This window comes from Saccostrea cucullata, unplaced genomic scaffold, assembly GCF_032062105.1.
Source record: "Saccostrea cucullata isolate Sc308-1 unplaced genomic scaffold, CSIRO_AGI_Scuc_v1 ctg4697, whole genome shotgun sequence".
NCBI lineage: Eukaryota > Metazoa > Mollusca > Bivalvia > Ostreida > Ostreidae > Saccostrea > Saccostrea cuccullata.
The window spans coordinates 20,297-40,694 of record NW_026920840.1 but is presented as its reverse complement, the minus strand read 5'-3'; the positions used below and the strand labels follow the sequence as shown (position 1 = coordinate 40,694).

General features: G+C 32.7%; 2 protein-coding genes across 2 annotated transcripts; both read right to left on the bottom strand.

The window, feature by feature from the left end:
* Positions 1-7,216: 7,216 nt before the first annotated feature.
* On the bottom strand, positions 7,217-8,990 carry LOC134258463 (uncharacterized). Its single transcript, XM_062741027.1, has 6 exons — positions 8,478-8,990; positions 8,155-8,193; positions 7,982-8,020; positions 7,649-7,711; positions 7,449-7,493; positions 7,217-7,312 (listed from the first exon to the last, which is right to left on the bottom strand). Exons 1-6 carry the CDS (start codon positions 8,802-8,804, stop codon positions 7,217-7,219), a joined length of 609 nt encoding a protein of 202 aa, XP_062597011.1. The 5' UTR covers positions 8,805-8,990.
* Positions 8,991-11,557: 2,567 nt separating this feature from the next.
* Positions 11,558-12,482, bottom strand: LOC134258462 (uncharacterized). Its single transcript, XM_062741026.1, has 3 exons — positions 12,199-12,482; positions 11,975-12,111; positions 11,558-11,895 (listed from the first exon to the last, which is right to left on the bottom strand). Exons 1-3 carry the CDS (start codon positions 12,399-12,401, stop codon positions 11,558-11,560), a joined length of 678 nt encoding a protein of 225 aa, XP_062597010.1. The 5' UTR covers positions 12,402-12,482.
* Positions 12,483-20,398: the final 7,916 nt, after the last annotated feature.

The following is a 20,398-nucleotide window of genomic DNA, read 5'->3' as shown; positions in this document are numbered from 1 at the left end:
AATACTCATTGCAGATTCTTGAAATTTTAGAACACTCTTCGTTTAGGTATGCCATGTTATTGTGAGATTAATTCATGAGAGTGAAACATAGTGGGGTTTTACTATTTAGTCCTGGCTTGTCCTTTTATACCTGTATTAAAATCATACGATGATATCAAACATGAAAGAAAAATAATTGATTATATTATAACATGCCTGTGTGTCTGTTTGTGAGGAAAACCAAAAACTTTTACACTAGAGACGGTAGTTTCAATATATAAAAACCAAGGTCAGAATTATTGTTTCACAGTAAACAATATTAATTATTTAATGCAAATCAAGGTCAAAGTTTCTTGATTTGGGTATGTTGCCGTTTCACAGATTAAATATACATTTTTTTCTGTTTAGTAACCAGCTCCTTTCAACTTAATTATTAACTTAACTTAATGTGAATTTGAATTTTACAAGATGATGATGATGCTGTTTGTACCTTGATCTGTCCTAAATCTACTGCCCATATAACCAGTGGTCTTATCATTATACCCGCCACAAACAAAGTTAGGGGGTATGTATAGGAATCACCTCGTCCATCTGTCTGTGCAAACATGTCCTGGTCATATCTTTTTTACGGAAGAACATAAGAATTAATACTTTACACCTTGATCAAAGGTGATTTGTGCAAGTTCAAAGGGGCACATGTACATGCGATTACAAAAACATTTTGAAAAAAAATAAGATACGTTTCACACGAAAATGGGTACAGACATGGAATCAAAGTATATATCTTTAGAATTCAAATGAATGTATATAAAATGAATTTTGATAAAAGACACATCTCAGATTTTGCATCCAATATCTATATATAAAATAAAATAAGTACATATAAATCATGTTTAATGCCTGTGTTCAGTGTACACTTACAGAATCAGTTCTTTTTTATCGCAAAAAAAATATTTTAGTCTTGAATACAATTTATTGATAAGAGATTTTTACACTTCCTTTGTGTCAATCTAAACGAAATACTATTAAATCGACGTACTTACTTATAATGCGTAGATGTCTTTTTTCTACTTTATACTTGTAAGAATACGTATGGGTCGCAAGCACAGTTATATTTTAAATGATTTGTCTCATTATATGATTTATCGTAATATTGAAAGCTTTTCTTTATTTATAACTGTTTGTTTTTCATACCTTTTTTATGTTATTTTAGGAAGCAAAGATGTCTAACAAGAAAACGTACACAATTTCCATTGAATTCCTATGGCTACAATTACAGAAGTTCTTTTTCAAAAAAAACATTGAATTAGTTAACTTTTTGTGTTACTTCAGCCCTGTTCCATGTTCCCTGATGATATATGGTTAATCTTTATTTAGTTTTTCACAATGAATAGTTTTCTACAAGTAATAAATCTTCATAACCCTCTTAGACGCATTTAGAGGGACCCTTTAGATATCCCTTGGTCACGTGACTAGTAAAGGTTGGTTTTGCAAATAAATTATAAAATATGAGAGAGGAAACATTACTAGACATAACTAAAAATATACCTATAAATATGATGAATTAATCCAAAAAATATGTGACACTTCTTACAGTGTTGTGAAGCCTCTAACAGTGATTTGACACTTGCGATTTTAGCAGTGATGCGACACTTGCATTTTCAGCATTGGCTGTGTTTCTTCATTTTTAGCTCACCTCAACGAAGTTGGGGGGAGCTTATGTGATACCCTCGGCGTCGGCGTCGGCGTCGGCGTCGGTGTCGGTGTCGGCGTCGGCGTCCCAGGTTAAGGTTAAGTTTTTTGGAGCAGTTTTCTTTTTAATTACTTCTGTGTCCTATACTGATTAGACATGCATGGAAGATGGTTTTAGTGTGTTTTATTGTACCAGACAAAGTTTCAGATGCTGCAATTTCAGCAAAGGAATTACCAGGTTAATGTTTTTGGAGCAGGTTAACATTTTTGGTGCAGTTTTTGGTATGGGTTTCATTTCCAAGTAACTATAAGCCCTATGTTGACCAAACTTGCATGGATGATACATCTAAGGATGCATACTACGGGGCTTGCTTCGGATGCTGAATCTGACCTATATTTTCCGGTTGAGTGAACAGGTTAAAGTTTTTGGTGCAGGTTTCATTTCCAAGTGACTATAAGCCCTATGTTGACCAAACTTGCATGGATCATACATCTAAGGATGCATACTACCTGGCTTGCTTCGGATGCTGAATCTGACCTCATTTTCCAGTTGAGTGAACAGGTTAAAGTTTTTGGTGTAGGTTTCATTTCCAAGTAACTATAAGCCCTATGTTGACCAAACTTGCATGGATGATACATCTAAGGATGCATACTACCGGGCTTGTTTCGGATGCTGAATCTGACCTACATTTTCCGGTTGAGTGAACAGGTTAAAGTTTTTGGTGCAGGTTTCATCTCCAAGTAACTATAAGCCCTATGTTGACCAAACTTGCATGGATGATACATCTAAGGATGCATACTACCGGGCTTGCTTCGGATGCTGAATCTGACCTACATTTTCCAGATGAGTGAACAGGTTAAAGTTTTTGGTGCAGGTTTCATTTCAAAGTAACTATAAGCCCTATGTTGACCAATCTTGCATGGATCATACATCTAAGGATGCATACTACCGGGCTTGCTTCGGATGCTGAATCTGACCTCATTTTCCGGTTGAGTGAACAGGTTAATGTTTTTTGGTGTAGGTTTCATTTCCAAGTAACTATAAGCCCTATGTTGACCAAACTTGCATGGATGATACATCTAAGGATGCATACTCCGGGGCTTGTTTCGGATGCTGAATCTGACCTACATTTTCCGGTTGAGTGAACAGGTTAAAGTTTTTGGTGCAGGTTTCATCTCCAAGTAACTATAAGCCCTATGTTGACCAAACTTGCATGGATGATACATCTAAGGATACATACTACCGGGCTTGCTTCGGATGCTGAATCTGACCTACATTTTCCAGATGAGTGAACAGGTTAAAGTTTTTGGTGCAGGTTTCATTTCAAAGTAACTATAAGCCCTATGTTGACCAAACTTGCATGGATGATACATCTAAGGATGCATACTACCGGGCTTGCTTCGGATGCTGAATCTGACCTACATTTTCCAGTTGAGCGAACAGGTTAATGTTTTTGGTGCAGGTTTCATTTGCAAGTAACTTTAAGCCCTATGTTGACCAAACTTGCATGGATGATACATCTAAGGATGCACACTACCAGGCTTGCTTCGGATGCTGAATCTGACCTACATTTTCCGGTTGAGTGAATAGTTAAAAGTTTTTGGTGCAGGTTTCATTTCCAAGGAACTATGAGTTCTTTAATGACCAATCTTGCATAGATGATACATCTAAGGATACATACTTCCAGGCTTGCTTCGGATGCTGAATCTGACCTACTTTTTGTGGATGAGTGAAAATGTTAGTTTTGATGCATGTTTCATTTCCAATAAACTATGAGCCCTATAATGAGCAAACTTGCATGGATGATACATCTAAGGATGCACACTAATGGACTTGCTTTGGATGCTGAATTGGACATACATTTTTCAGATAATAGACAAGGTAAAAGTTATGGTTGCAGGTCTATTACCAAAAACTATAAGGCTTATATAACATTGTATAAACCAAACTTGCACAAATGCTGCATCAAGAGATGAAAACTCTCAAATTTGCTTCAGATGCTGGATTTTCATTACATTTTCATGAAGATGAAGTAGTTTAAATTTTTTATGTAGGTCTATTTCAAAGTATCAGATCAAAATTGCTTTTAAAAATATTTTCATTTTTGGAATGTATACTTTTTGTTGGTTAATTGTGTGACTTTGCCTTACTTAAAGACAACATTCGTTGAGGTGAGCTCTGTAATCTCTGATTACCTATGTTTCCTATAGAAGTGACATATACCCGGTATTTCCTTGTGTTATGATGTGACACTAGCAGTGATAGACACTTGCATTTTTAGCAGTGATAGACACTTGCATTTTAAGCAATGATAGACACTTGCATTTCTAACAGTGATGTGACACTTGCATTTTTAGCTGTGATAGACACTTGCATTTCTAGCAGTGATGTGACACTTGCATTTTTAGCAGTGATAGACACTTGCATTGTTAGCAGTGATGTGACACTTGCATTGTTAGCAGTGATGTGGCACTTGCATTGTTAGCAGTGATGTGACACTTGCATTTTCAACAGATTCAACAGAATTGTATAAACTTAACACCGATTCAACAGTGATACCCGTTCTCGGGAAATTTGACCATGTTTCCTTCATTTGTTCTATAGATGTTACATATTCTGTGATGTTTTGATGTGACAAGTGCATTTAATTGTTTTTATTTCTTTTTTTAGTTTGTCCTTGTAAATTAAATTTATATAAATTATCTTGCATTTGTTTTTTTATTTTTACCAATAAAAAAAGGATGAGACTGATAACAAATACTGAAACTTTAACAAATATCCGTGTAACGGGGTACTCGATCGGAAGATGAAGCGAGTAACCGGTTACTAAAAATCGTCCAATTTGCCAACACTAAAAAAAAAACAAACTGGAACCTGACAAAATGGTCATTTTGTTGCGTGGATATAACCAACAGTCTGTTGGAATCCAAAGTATTCAACATGGTAAAAGATTTAGAATGCAGACGTTGAAGGACTATAGGAGAAAACATATGAGTATTTGTGGTGGGAGCATTGAAGTCCACTCTAGATGTCTTGTTGTTAATCCAAAGTGGGTTAAGTGAGGTTGGCTTTGTTACTTACTAGCTGTGGTGAGGGTATAGTGGAAGTTAAATATCCATATGGCTCAAACAACAGTGAACGTCCATGGCGAAATATGACCCCAAAAGAATGTGCTAAGGACCAGTCCTTTTTTGTACAATTTCTGATGATTCATTAAATTTCACCAAATCAGATCCTGATCAAAATCCAAAACATTGAAAACATACAAACATCTCTATTTTTTATTTTTTAATTAGAATTGAAAAAGAATTAAGTATATCATAAAACTTCACAGTTAAAATAAAAATCAAAGTTTAGAAAAAAGATTTGACATATAATTGCAAAAAAAATCCACAAAAAAAAAACAAAAATATAAAACATAAAACAAATCAGTAATAATCACAATATTACATAAAAAGATTTTTTAATTAGAATTGAAAAAGAATTAACTATAACAACAATCTAAATTATCAATGGCTCACAGTTAAAATAAAAATCAAAGTTTAGAAAAAAGATTTGACATATAATTGCACAGTTTAATATTTATTGAAATCCAATATCTGACTGTAAAAAAGAGAGAAATATCTCTTAAATTATACTTATCTACAGTTCATAAAAATGAACTAATACTGTAATACCTAATCCTCAATGTACAAATAATATAACTGATTTCTGGATTTATTTTCAAAGAAATTATTTTAAGAAGATATATCTGGAAAGTTAATTGTCTATAGATATGCATCAGTGTAAGCAAAAGTTGACATCACATCAAAAAACATCGTGATGATGGCACACACATGCAAAAAATATTTAATTTGGCACCAATTAATAAAAATCACAGTATTTACATAAATTGAGTATTCATTGAAAGGTAAAAATGATAAATGATTTTAACAAATCAGATATGAAAGCATAATTACATTGAAATGGTGTTAAGTCTCTACTTAATATACATCAAGTCCTACACTATTTCTTCTTCTTGCACCCTTTTAACTTAATCTTATCCTCAATGTATTAACTTAGAATGTGTGAACTACTTTCTAATTTTCAATATTGTGTGCACATGAAATGATACATTTTACACATCAAATCATACACTATTTCTACATCTGTACTTCACAAAGATATCTGAACTACTTTCTAATTTTCCATATTTGAATATATTTACCCATCAAATCCTAGTCTATTTCTTCTCCTGTACCTTTCTAACTCAATCCTATCCTCAATGTAATAACTCAGAAAATCTGAACTATTTTGGACATGCAATTTACGATATTTGCGATAACATGAAATGATACATACAGAGATGATACATAGAAAGACGATACATGAAGATGCTGAAAGAGAAAAGAATAGTGGTATAAAAGTGCAATGCAAAGCTAAAGCAATAGAGATACATTCATTATTGCACTGTGAAATAAAGCAACAGTATTACAGACTTTTACAGCATTGTGCATACACTATATACATGCATAAAGTTAATCAATAGTGACATGCCAGGGGTGAACAAATATGCAGTGGCAAAAGTGTCTCAGTAGACATATTCATCAAAGCCATATAGAACTGGTTTCTTTCTCTCCCTTGGTGGCAATACTTTTCTAGTAATAATTTCTTTAGTATGTTTTGCTTTTCTTTTTCTTTGGCATTTTTTCTTCATAATAAATCCTAATAATTTTTTCATAGATTTTTTGATAAACAAAGTTGCATCTTGCAGGAGATTGTATATCTCTATCACTTTCCTTTTTATGATCACTATTTCTTTACATAGAAATGTGAGTAATCCAATTAAGCCTAGAAAATTAAGAGGAAAAAAAATGTTCAAAGAATAGAATCTTCTTGTAAGATTTCTTCTTCAGCGGCGTCATAAAATATTTCATGATCAGTATTTATATTCCCCCTTAATCTTGATTTTTGGCATTTCCAAATGAGAAAGATGAAACAGCTTATGCAGGAAGATGCGGATAAGCAAGTAGAAATAACTACAAGAAAAACATTCATTTTTCAAGCAATTCAAATTTTAAAATTGAGATCCAAAATTGCAGAAATGATAAAGCACTATTATATGAGCATCTATTACTCATGTATCAACCATAGATAGTATTTATTGATGTATGGATTTTAATTTCATAAAATTAAGCAAAAATGAAAGTGTTTCGTTGAAGATCACTAAATAATAAATTCAAGCTTCAGTGAAATAAAGAATTATAATTCTATAGTAGATGATTTTTAAATTCTCCACCGCAATTGATTCTCAGTGTTTGACACTTGACAGCGGACTCAAATATTTTTTTTATTGCATTTAATATGTCTATTGCTGTCTTTTGCTTCAATGCTACAATCAAAGAATGTGAGTTACTTTTGAATTGCTCATGCAGATATTATCATTGTAGTTAGATTTTCAAATATTATTCAGAATCCATAATTTTGAAGGATTAGTAAAAGATTGAAGAGTTTCGAAATAATTCACATTGTTATCTAGGTGTATTTAGAAAGATGCATATAGATTTATAAATAAATATACTTACTGATTAAGATAGTACTTAAACTCAAGTTACTGTTGCTGCCGTCATCCACTGATGGTGGAGTTGTTAATTCAGGATTCTACAATGAAAGTGAAATATTGAAACAAATATAAGCATTCATTGAAAATTTTTTTGTCAAAATTATGCATGCTATAAACAATGCATTGAATGTCAAATGCAAATTACTACTTTGTGATAATTAGTTTATCACTTACAAGAACTGGTGTAGGGGATGCATCAGTTGTGGAGGATCTTCGAACCTGCTGAAACAAATGTACATATTTTTAAAGCGATGAAGCTGAGTCCTGCTGATACTTGACTTTCTCATTTTAATCAGGTTGTAAACAATGCATTGAATAGCATATCTAAAATATTATTTTCAGATAGTAAGAATGGTGATAAGTTTATTATTTACATGAGTTGAAGTAGGGAGAAAATCATGTGTGGAGGACTGAGGCCGAGAAGCACTGTCACCCTGCTGAAATGATGATAAGTAACATATGTATGAACAACAAATTTTCAATAGGGAGTCAAGTGATTCCTGAAGATTGACACCTTTTACAAATTTTAGCAGCTTGTAAACAATGCATTGAATAGCATATGCAAAATACTATTTTTGTAATAGTCAGAAATTGAGATACCTTTATTACTTACATGTTATAAAGTGAGGAAGTTAGTGCTGCAGATGCATGAAAGAGGATTGCATTAATAATCAAAAGTCAGAAATTGAGGTATGTTTATTACTTACATGTGTTATAGTGCGGGGGGATGCATCAGCTGTGGAGGGCTGAAATGAAATTAAGTAACACAATTACAAGTACATTCACATATTATATAGTGAGGAAGTTAGTGCTGCAGATGCATGAAAGAGGATTGCATTAATAATCAAAAGTCAGAAATTGAGGTATGTTTATTACTTACATGTGTTATAGTGCGGGGGGATGCATCAGCTGTGGAAGGCTGAAATGAAATTAAGTAACACAATTACAAGTACATTCACATATCTTATAGTGAGCAAATTAGTGCTGCAGATGCCCCCCCCCCCCCCCAACACACACACACACACACACACACACACACACAGTACATTACTGTGGGCATGCACCACTCAGTGTATCCAATGTGAGATTACTAAAAGTTCACTTTTGTATCACCGTCCTCTTACCGTGCTTACAACAATTCATCGCTTCAAAGTTTGTTTTACAAAGATCGATTGAAATAAATAAATAAATACATATACTAACTTTTACACATTTAATGTCCTCTATGTACACGGTCACAGCTCTGTTTGATTTTATGTTGATGCTCTCACAGGATGGGGCATAATCAATATATACAACCTGCACTGACGTGTGGGTGAGATCCATTACTGCTCGTGCATCAAAGTAATCAAAATTCAAAGACCTTACGTCATCGGGTAGCCATCCTGAGTAAAACCCAGCACCATTCCATCTACATGTATTGTCATTACATACACTAAAATACTGCAACTTTGCAGCAGCGCAGGCTAATAGTAGCATCGATAAAATACAGTAAGACCGCATGGTCATGATGGTGTGCATCTTCTCCATCGCCGAATTGACTTGGTCTAATGTTATTGAATCTTGCACCCGAGCGATATATGTAAGAGCATAAGAGTTTATTAAATCATGTATATAGCACAATAATATTTCTTAGTTGATAATATAAAGAATGTTTAATATTTAAAAAAAAAATAAATAAATAAAAATAAATAAATAAATAAAAATAAAAATACGATCTTTTCCCAAACTTAGTCTTCAATCGTAACTAATCACCCATTTCCGTAATCGCTTACGGAAAACGACGAGTGTGATCCGAAGTCAAATGTTATTGAATCTTGAACCCGAGCGATATATGTAGAATAAAAAAAAAAATTCTTTGGATTACAGAGAATGTTTTACATTTATCTTTATTTTTATATTTCATAAAAAATATAAAAAAAAAAAAAAATATTCGGCTGTAGTATATATATTAAATAAATGGGATACTGTGATATTCAAAACGATTAAGGACATTGACTTTGCACTCATTATCAGGAGTAGTAAATATATCTATAAATTAGCAATTTTGATTGAAAGATTTCAAAAAACAAAAGTTGTTGTTCAAATCAAAGGGGAATTACTATGATTTATTCATGTATATTACTTATTGTTCTGAAAATATATAGAAAATCAAAACAATATTTAAATAAAATATATATGTTATTTATCTCATATACTTCATAAAACAAAAGACGATCTCTTCTTAGTGATTGATTACTTTTGACTAATTTTGGATGGGTTTGGAGGTAATCAGTTTGAAAACAATAGATTGTTTCTTTTAAGAAATGCTATATACATAAAACACTTCAGAAATATGAGTTATATCAAATCAGGGAGGAATTACTATGATTTATTTATGTATATATTAATTATTATTGTAAAAATATGTGGGAATCAAAACAATATTTAAATAAAAAAGTTGTTTTTTATCTCAAATACTTCAAAAACAAAAGACGATCTCTTCCTAGTGATTGATTACTTTTGATTAATTGATGGGTGTGGGGGTAATCAAGAGTCCAGAGTTTAAAAACAATAGATGGTTTCTTTTGAGAAATACTATATATATAAACACACATCAGAAGTACGAATTATAGTTCCTCCAGAAAAACTTAGAAGATAAAAGTTTCATTAAAACGAGTGATATGGCAGCCGCAGAAGTTCGTTTTGATGTTGAGTTAGGCGGAGATGGAGAAATCCCGCAGTATGTTATCCGGGGAGGTGACAGCTACAGGAGGGGGCATTATGCCATCCAACTATCTTTTTTTCGGAGAAGAGTATACATACATTTACAAGGTATGTTTCTTTGTCTTTTTGTATGTGTCTGTGTTACTAGACTTGATTGTATACTTAGTTCATTTAGTATTTACAGCAGCGGTCCCATAATCTTTATATAGGATTTACCATTAAATTTGATTTTCAAGAGGGGGGGGGGTATTAATAATTATTATTTAACTGTTCAAAGGTTCCATTCTCAGTATCTGTCATAGACTCAACCTCCACACTCATCGATCTTAAATATTTGCAATTTTTAAAGCAACATCAATATCATATAATATCTTTTAATTACACTATGATTTTATTTTAACAGACAACAACAGGGGAAAGCAAGTTTCTTTCCCCGAGGATGTTTTCCTTGCAATGATGAGGATTGGCGAAGATTTGAAGGCCGCGATGGATCTTACAAGAAATTTGTCAGGACCTCCTAGTCCACCTATGGTGAGCATTCTCATTAGACACGTTGTATTGGGTGGGTAGGGGTTGTAAAGTATATTCATTAAAGTACAAAGTCGTCACAGTTAGTATATTACATCTTCTGTATAAAAGGAAATAAAACTTGAATATTTTTTTTTTTTTTCACATAACTATACCATGCAGAAAATTCACTTTACAGGTTCGTTTGCCACCGCTGAAGAGGGCTAAAGCGGCGGCGAGGAAGGTGATACTTAAGGATGATGACACAGATGAAGATGAAATTCTTGCAATATAAGAGGACTTTTCAGAAATCTGCACTTTATATAGCTGAGGACAATATTAGAATACTCAGAGTGCAGTGTTATCATGTAAAACAATTTATTTTATAATATGTTAATCAAGAGCATTACTAAAGAAACTTGTACAGTTTATAAAGTTGGGAGGATACTCTATAGTAATTACTGCATGTGTTTTTTTTATTTAATTTTTTTAATTTCATAAACATAAAACTTTAAAAAGATTAAAAATAAATTAAAATTCATAAGAGGGCTAAAGCGGCGGCGAGGAAGGTGATACTTAAGGATGATGACACAGATGAAGATGAAATTCTTGCAATATAAGAGGACTTTTTCAGAAATCTGCACTTTATATAGCTGAGGACAATATTAGAATACTCAGAGTGCAGTGTTATCATGTAAAACAATTTATTTTATAATATGTTAATCAAGAGCATTACTCGGAAACTTGTACAGTTTATAAAGTTGGGAGGATACTCTATAGTAATTACTGCATGTGTTTTTTTTTTTATTTAATTTTTTTAATTTCATAAACATAAAACTTTAAAAAGATTAAAAATAAATTAAAATTCAAGACGAAATTATCTGAACGATTTTTCATTATTTTCATTCATTTTTCAGGGGTAGGGGTTGGGGGTTTAACAATGTTCAAGTAGTAATAAAGAATCAAACGTTTGTATAAGATGTTGATGTTTATTTGGGAATAAATTATTCAGAAGTACTGATGTATTTCTTTTCAATTACTATAGTATGAATATATGCTCATACTAAATATTATTTTTCAGACATTACTATGATTTTATAATGTCCATAAGAGTAGCCTTCAACACCATGTGGCGGTAACCAATATCGTTTATCGTCAAATGGAGACAATGAAATTTTGTTGATAGCTTTCAGATACAAATCATGTTTTTCACTTCGTATAGAGTTCATGGTATGTCTTTCCAATTCACAGTGGTATAGACAGTCCACATAATTCTTATAAGCAAGTTCTTTGGAGACCACAGATTTAGAGATCCCTTTGGCTTTTTTCACTTCACCTCTTTTTCCATCGTCGATAGTAAACGAGTACATCTTTGGCCTTAAACCCGCAAAACCTATGATAGGAACACCTGTGTAATAGAAAATTAAGATAGTAATGATATTTAAACAGCTGCATATTTCCGGAAATGGAGAAGTCAAACAACTTACCTCCAGTTTCATCTTTCATTTTGCCAACCACCTTTTTGTTTTTTTCATTGAATAAGAAGTGATGTTTTGGATAGTTTGAGGTATCAAAAAGATCCATGTGTTGCTCTATCTCTTTGTACATATCCTCGACCTCGAACCTACAAATTAAACTTGAAACATAAATTGAATGTTCACCCCCACATTTCTCTTTCTTGGAAATCGGATGAAATTGCATGATAAAATACCTGTAAAAGAGAGAGTCTGTATCAGTCATCAACAATTTGGCTTTTTCTCGATATGTTGCTTTAATGAATTCATAATGGAACTGGTACATGAATAATTTGGAGAGGTCTAATATCGTCATACCAATGTAAATAGGCTTGTTAAGTAATAGTTTTACTTTCTTGTTTTTCACTCCGACGAGATGTGAATTGAAGATTGTGAACATCTCGAAGCTAGGTTTGCTGACAAGCTTTTGCAGTACCTTTTTCGTATGCACTAAATTGAAATTCAATCTATTTCGAATGTTCTCCATGGTTTTTCTGAAATAATAAATGACATACATTAATACATGTTTTAAAATATCAACAAATCAGTGATTTATCTAACAACTATAATTAGGGAGGCATTGACATGATGTTAGATAATTATTGAAAATTTAACGAATCACTAGAAATACTCTATTTAAGTAATATAACATATCAGATGTTCCCTTTACGTCAACTCACCCAAATACTATATTGTTATAGGCTTTGTAAAGGGACACCTCAAAGTCATTCTGCGCCTTTTGTCTCATTTTGGTGTTGTATTCTATGTATGGTTTAAGCCATGAAGATTGTGTAAAGCTTATGACTCGATGTATTTCTTTTAGCACCAATCCGTGAATGATGTAGAATTGCAAATTTCTGTAGTGAACAACATACTTTGTCTTTGTTCTAAGTGTTGGTACTAGCTTCTTTGAAATCTCCCCATTAATTTTATTTTTATGAAGTTTGTCAAATAGTTGACGACTGTATGGTGATAAATCGCTCACGTTAATGGATAACGACTCTGCCGCTAATGGGAGATCATTATGAAGATCGTGCAAATGATTTGGATAATCGAGTGTTACCTCTAGAATGTATCCCGTGTTAGCATCCTTTTTTACGTTCATGATGTCAAGTTTTGAAATCTCTTCTTCACACAGCCATTTGAAGTCTCCAAGAGGCAATGGTTCAAGCATTGCACCGCCATACAAATTATTCATATCGAAATAACCGAGGTAGACGTTCGGCTGCTCAGGATTGTAGCTTTCTTTGATATATGGATTGTTAGCCTCTGCATGACGCAAAGTCATCATAGACACACCTCCACGCACACCTTTTTCAATCATTTGATATTGTTCTAAGTCAGTTAGTAATTCTAGTTTAACACTTGTCATTTTTAGACATGCACTCCAGCACATGGCTGCTAGTGTGTAGTATTGCGCTGGATCTAACTCGAAACTTTTCATAGACACGCTTCTGAATCGTTCAAAGACGTCAGATAAAAGCAGCACATCGCACAACAGATACAAATCATGATACTCTCCCATTGTTTTTATATTCATATCTCTCCATACCTGTTGAGCATGTTCATAGTCTTCATTTGAAATATCGCATTTGCTTATGCTATTGAAGAATTCCGATTTTGGAGGTATCTTATCTGTCAAAAATTTTGTTGAATCAGTGATGAATGAATAGTAGAGTTGGGTATTGCGATGGAAATCCATATTGCGATATATTGCAATATTTTACTTTGAATATTGCAATATATCGCAATATATTGTAGATTAATTATCATTAATAAATTTGAGCAGAATGTTTGAAATGATGTCAAGTTCAAAGACTATTTGAATTTATCTTTAAGTTTAAAAGCAGGAGGAGGGATAAGACATTGATTGCACACCAAATTAACACTTTACTTTTTATCAAATTCCAGGTAAAATAGTAAAACAAGATGAACTCTCTTGGAGAATTTTCACATTGAAATAAAAATTTTTACAGATTATATAATCTTTGTTCATTGAATTCTTTTGGGGGGGTGGGGGGGGGGGTTTAATGAAGTAGCATAAAATGTTATTAAAGATTAAAACAATATACATATTAGTCCTATATGAAAATAATTTTATTGTGGTTACAAAATAAAATTTAAAAAACCAGAAAGAAATTGTGACCTGTTTTCGTGCGTTTTGGTAATTTAGTCTAACCCGACCTAATTTCACATCAAGACGTACAATCAGGAAATGGCCTGTTTTAATATATACATGCTCCTGCTATAGCATAAGGTGTTTAAAATGGCATGAAAGTTATTAAAAATAATGAAAACAACACTGCTACAAGTGAAAACATGGATGACCATTTACTTGTAATATGTACATGTATATTGAACTTGACATTTCACTGCGATGTCGATCGTGTAGATTCAATGTGAGATTTTGAGAACCGCAATGCAACCCTGTAAAAATGTTTTATATATTTTCTTCCTTATAAATTTTATTTTCAAGTCTTATTAATTAGTAATTTTATTTCAAAGTAAGATATTCAAAACTACAACAGTGAATTAAAAGCTTCCACCCCTCTCTCTCTCCTCTCTCTTTCTCTCTCCCGAACGAAACTGATGAAGAATTCTTTCAACGAGAAAGAAAAAGACTTAGAAGTTTCCAGTTTTATTTTAACAGTTTCTACAATAAAGGAGGTTTTTATATATTTTTATAAATATCGTGAAATACCGGTATCTGATTTTCATATCGCGATATATTATTGTGGTGGATAATACCGCAATATACCGATATACCGGTAATATTGCACACCCCTAATGAATAGGATAAACTCCTTTTCGCAGTAAAAGTTTTCTTTGATCAGAGGATTTAAAATAATTGTTGAACTGTTCAAAACAATGCTCACCACAAGATTTGAGATTCAAAACTAATGTGTCCAATGAGGTTGAAAGAAATTGGAATGAGTCGATAAATCTTAGATTTGACACTGTAAATGACACATAACGTTCATTCGTGTTGGCAATTACATTCAAACGTTTATTTTTAAATTTACCAATCTTCTGCATAATTAGATGTCCATCAAATCCTCGTAAATTATGCAGAACGACTGGTATGAATTCAACTTGTCTGAACTGTAAATTGCAATTTTTATGTGCGATACCAAATATTTCCCCAGTGACGTGGTCATGGTTTCTTACTTTGTCGTGTCTATTTTGAAATCGTTTTTCCACAGCTGCCTGAAATTCATAATCTGAAACCAGAACTTCTGATATATATCCTTATTTTAAATTTATCGTAGCCCAACGTATTTACTGATATGATTATAAGGTGAAGAAGAAATATTCTTTGCCGTTAATGTCAAACAAAAAATTTCATCTGCATTACGCTGTACATCGGCTATATCTTCTGCAACTTTTACAAGCCTTTTCAAGTTGTTTCTAGTGCTATTGAAATGTTCTTTAATTTTGCCGTCTCGATTGTTTTCGGTCTTTATATACGACTTGAAATTCTTTGTGTGACTTGAAAGAAGTTTTGGTCAGGTTCTGTTGTCTCGTCTGATGATGCTGTTTACTCGATTGATTACAATCATCAGTAAGTCCTCCGTGGTGGCAGTTCCGAATATAGATTTAATTAAAACTCCAATGAAAGATAAAGGGAGCACTGTTATTTCCTTCCTGGACCCGTTAATTTTTGGAACTGTTTGGAAATAAAGGGGGAGATTTTTTTTTTGATTTCGTAGTCCATATCATTATCCAATATCTTAAGATCTTAAGCAATTTATGTAAAGGATGCCTTTTATGTTTCGAACATACGTCTTTTAATTTCTGTCCATAGTCAGGTTGGCAAATAACTGGTGCATCGTCAGGAATAGACATCACAAAGCTGTGATACCAATTTGTGTCCGTAGATACAGTGGGTCCAAGAATCTCTAAATATACCCCAAATCTACCTAAAAAGCGATTGTTAGTTTCAAGAGACCAATAGGGATTGGTAATACAAACCACCACCAAAAGCGTTAGACAGGAAGAATAATAATTCATTGTTATTAAATAAAGAAGGAATGAAATTTCTATAGAAGTAAAATTAAGTCAAATTTGAAAAATAAACAGTTCCAAGTTGTATCAAGAATCAAAATGTCAATAAAAGCTATCAAAAACAATATTGTTCCCAGTGTTCCTCTTATCTGATTAAACATACGATTGTTATCCGAATAAAGAAGGACTGAAATTTCTATAGAATTAAAATTAAGTCAGATTTGAAAAAAAAAACCAGTTCAAAGTTGTATCAAGAATCAAAATGTCAACAAAAACTAACAAAACAAAATTGTTCCAAGTGTTCTTCTTATCTGATGAAACATACGATTGATAAAACCATCATGTCAAGAACACGACTTGGCATGCTTTCAACGATTACGTTGCACGTTAGTATGTTCTGGATCAAGATATAAATGTTTTATATTTATACTATTTTCTGCTTGACACAAGTGACAAGCATGATACTTCTCACTGGAAAATTTGCAGTTATTTTCCAAGAAATAAACCAGTCTGTGTATAGTCTTTTCGTTTATCTCGGAACTGTAGCCTTCTTATGGAATAACCATCTGAATCGGTCATGCCATACCAAACAACACAATTATGTCTATGAAGCTTTGATGAAAAGAATTGTTCTTCTGCCGTGAAAGTTGTTTTCAATACTTTAGACACGATGAATTAAAAAAAACGCTATAAACGAACGTCTTAATTATAAACATTATAGGAATTGTCTTACCTCCAAGACCAGAAACCAGGCCTGAAGGACATAAAATTTAGATGAACTCGGTGAAAATCACAAGTTTTCTACTAATACGACGAAATCTGACGACAAATTATAAAATCATGAAGTTGTTCTAAATATGTTTGAAAATCATGAAGTTTTCAATGTCTGTTGTACAGGACAGGTGATATCCACTTATAAGGATTAAATGCTTAAATACTTAAGTAAAGCTTAACTATAATTTTAATCTTAAGTAAATACAAAAGAATTTAGTTACTAGTATGGATTATCATTACCCACATGTTGCTACATTTACATTAGACACGTTTTCTGCTTAAAGAACTTGATGCATGGGCATCTCGAGATATCATCGATAAACATATGCCAGAGGATTTCTTCGATTTTTCTTTTTCGAAAGCTACCATGTCTTCAACATCTGCTTGATGGTCTTTTGCTGAAAGTCTGGAGAGGTAGGCCGCGATCTGCTGACATTCTTTCTGATTTATAACTTTTAAATAGTTCCGCATAAAATCAGACATTTTTCACCAAATCTAAGGCCTTTCCCTAACCCTATGTCGGTACCTTCCACAGAATTGATTGCATAGAATTGTCCAATAGAACTAGAAACTCTTGTTGCTATAGCAACAAAGAAGGTCTTCCGTTCTCCTCCATTCATCTTCATGAATGAGGTTTTATCTATGTTAAAAGGCATCTAATATTTTAAATGATTTCAGGAAAACACACGGCCAGAGGTGTATTTTACCAAGATTCGATTCTCGACATTACTTTAGAAAATTACAATCTTAATAACATTTACAAAAATCATTTTTAATTTTTTTTATCACTTTCTGTGACGACCGGAAGTGACGGCGAACACATTTTACCCTATATCTGCTGCCCAATATTTATAGTTTATTATTCATATAAGTTTAGTGTTTTGATCTGTTACAGTTTAAGAGATCTCACAATGTTATCTTCTCATTTGAGGACAAGATATCACGTGACCGAAAGTAAATATATTTGAGGTAACTCTAGACATTTCAGTCTGAATAGCATGCCCTAAAATCTTTTCAAATGTCTTTTTATAAAAAAAAATATTTATGGGATAGTACGATACTAAATTTATGCAGTTTTTCTCCCATAACCGGAAGTAGTTGTTTTGGTTTCCAGTGGTACTGACATATATAAAATTTACAAATAAGATTCTATAATATATTATATTATATAAGAAAGATTCCATAAAAAATTAAAAATTTTGATATATTTGTTCACTTCCTGTGACAACTGGAAGTGACGGCGGACAATGTCAACCCAAATGAGTTTGCCTATTCAGCAACATCTATCACTCCTATAAGTTTGGTGTAATAATCTTTTACCGTTTACGAAATCTAGCTATGATAACTTTTCATTTTGAGGACAGGAAATCACGCAACAGGAAGTGAATTTTACAAACATATTTGACCTAACTGTAGACATTAGCAGTCTCGAAACATATCTAAAAAAATCATAACAAATACTTATTGTATAAAAAATATTTATGGGAAAGAAAATTATTGGAATTATGCAGTTTTTCCTCTTATAACCGGAAGTTGTCGTTTTTGTTTATGGTGGGACTGACATATTTAGAAACTACGTATAAGATGCTACAATGTGATGCCAAAAAAATTCATAAAAGAAAAGTTGAAATTTTCGATTTCTTAGATCACTTCCTGTGACGACCGGAAGTGACGGCGGACAATGTTAACCCAAATGAATTTGCCTGCTCATCAAGATCTACTAGTCCTATAAGTTTGGTGTCTTAATCTCTTACCGTTTACGAGATCTCGCTATAATAACTTCTCATTTTGAGGACAGAAAATCGTGCGACCGGAAGTGAATTTTAAAAAGATATTTGACGTTACTGTAGCCATTTTCAGTCTGAATAACATATCCAAAAATCATTCCAAATCCTTTATCTATGAAAAAATATTTATGGGAAAGAAAAATACTCAAATTATGTAGGTATTCTCTTATAACCGGAAGTTGCCGTTTTTGTTTCCGGTGGGAGTGACATATTCAACACTATAAGAGAGATGCTATAATGTGATGCAAAAAAAGTTTCAAAAAAGAAAAGTTGAAATTTTCGATATTTGTGAACACTTCCTGTGACGACCGGAAGTGATGGCGAACGATATTAACCCAAATGGATTTGCCTACTTATCAAGATCTATCATCCCTGTAAGTTTGGTGCCTTAATCTCTTACCATTTCTGAGATCTCACTCGGATTAAATATTTTTTAAAAAAGCGGAAATCGGACATATATGACGACTGGAAGTGAATTTTGAAAAAATTAAAAAAACGTCTCGGGGTATTTTCATTCTCTATCATCCCTGAAAATTTCAGGAAAATCCGTACAGCCATCTCTGAGAAATCCTGCCGACAAGATTTAGGAAAAAAATTAATAATAATAAGAAAAAACAGTAGAATCACTATAAGGTCTTCCGTCTGAAACGGAAGACCTTAATTAAAGAAATGTCACGTTCTAAATATTGAAAATTGATCTAGGAACTCTAGTCATGTAAGATGGTATTTAAGTACCAGTCCACATAAAAATCAGACAAAACTGTAAAAAAGTGCTACATGAAGGTTTTCAGAATTTGATGATTTTCCACCCATAGATTTATTTTGAAGTATGAACAATGTATGTAAAAGGAAAAATGTTTTGAGTCATGGTAACCATGGAAACCCGGCCAAAGAAATTTCCTTAGCAACCGGCGGATTTTTCAGTGTTGAAGGACAAAAAATCACCTATCTTTGATGCTTAAAATAACACGTAAATACTATAAGAATTATTCTCACTTGTGGGTGTAATAAAGATAAACATTTATAGTGTTCTAATATTGTAATAAAAAATATTTAGGTCTAAAGTCAGTTCTGTGCTATACATTGGAAGGTACACATGTTTTACAAGTTTTGCTGATTCAGCATTTTTCGTGATTTTGGCAATATTTAAAGCCAAATTTTAAAAATGGCCAGATTAATACAGTTGTTGCATGTATCTCACATACAAGTAGATGTATTCCTCTTTTAGAATTTGAAGTCAAATCATGGGCTCTTTTGAAAATTGAATCTGTTGCCTAGCAACAAAAATGGGCTTTTTGATGCATAAAATGAGAAACAATGTAAAAAGTTTACGGAAAAATCAAATGAACGGTTATTCATGATAAACAAGATACAAATTTTTAAAAAGTATACTGAAATTCGGTCTTCCTAGCACATTATTGAACATTGCATAATGCTTTATCTCCATAGCAACGGCAGGTTCTCCATAGCAACAAGGCAAAGAAAGGTACTTTTGGCGTGTATTCGTGTAATCTTATTAAGGCGTAATCAAATTAAGTCAGAAAAATGTGATTAAGCAAAACTGACAATGAACTGTTGGTCAATTTTATTTTTTTCGTCTTTAATCAACCCATGGCAACGATTTCCGGTGCATGGCAACCAATGTACCCTTTGCCTCCTGAAAACAAATGTGACTTTATGATCAGTGTTCGTCAGGGAAATGAATATCAAATTAATGTGTTGATGACTGTATATGAGGAGAGTGCTGAAAAAAAATATATGAAATGTTCCATCAATTGTTGTCATGGCATTAACTACAGGTAAGCGAATTTAAAATGGGGCGAGTTGAAAA

Coding starts and splice junctions, on each gene's coding strand:
- LOC134258463 (XM_062741027.1), bottom strand. CDS start 8,804: ATGGAGAAGATGCACACCATCATGACCATGCGGTCTTACTGTATTTTA. Junction 8,021..8,154: donor CCCCCCGCACTATAACACAT/GTAAGTAATAAA, acceptor ATTTCATTTCAG/CCCTCCACAGCTGATGCATC. Junction 7,313..7,448: donor CATCCCCTACACCAGTTCTT/GTAAGTGATAAA, acceptor CTTTCATTGTAG/AATCCTGAATTAACAACTCC.
- LOC134258462 (XM_062741026.1), bottom strand. CDS start 12,401: ATGTTCACAATCTTCAATTCACATCTCGTCGGAGTGAAAAACAAGAAA. Junction 12,112..12,198: donor ACAGACTCTCTCTTTTACAG/GTATTTTATCAT, acceptor TTTAATTTGTAG/GTTCGAGGTCGAGGATATGT. Junction 11,896..11,974: donor AATGAAAGATGAAACTGGAG/GTAAGTTGTTTG, acceptor TCTATTACACAG/GTGTTCCTATCATAGGTTTT.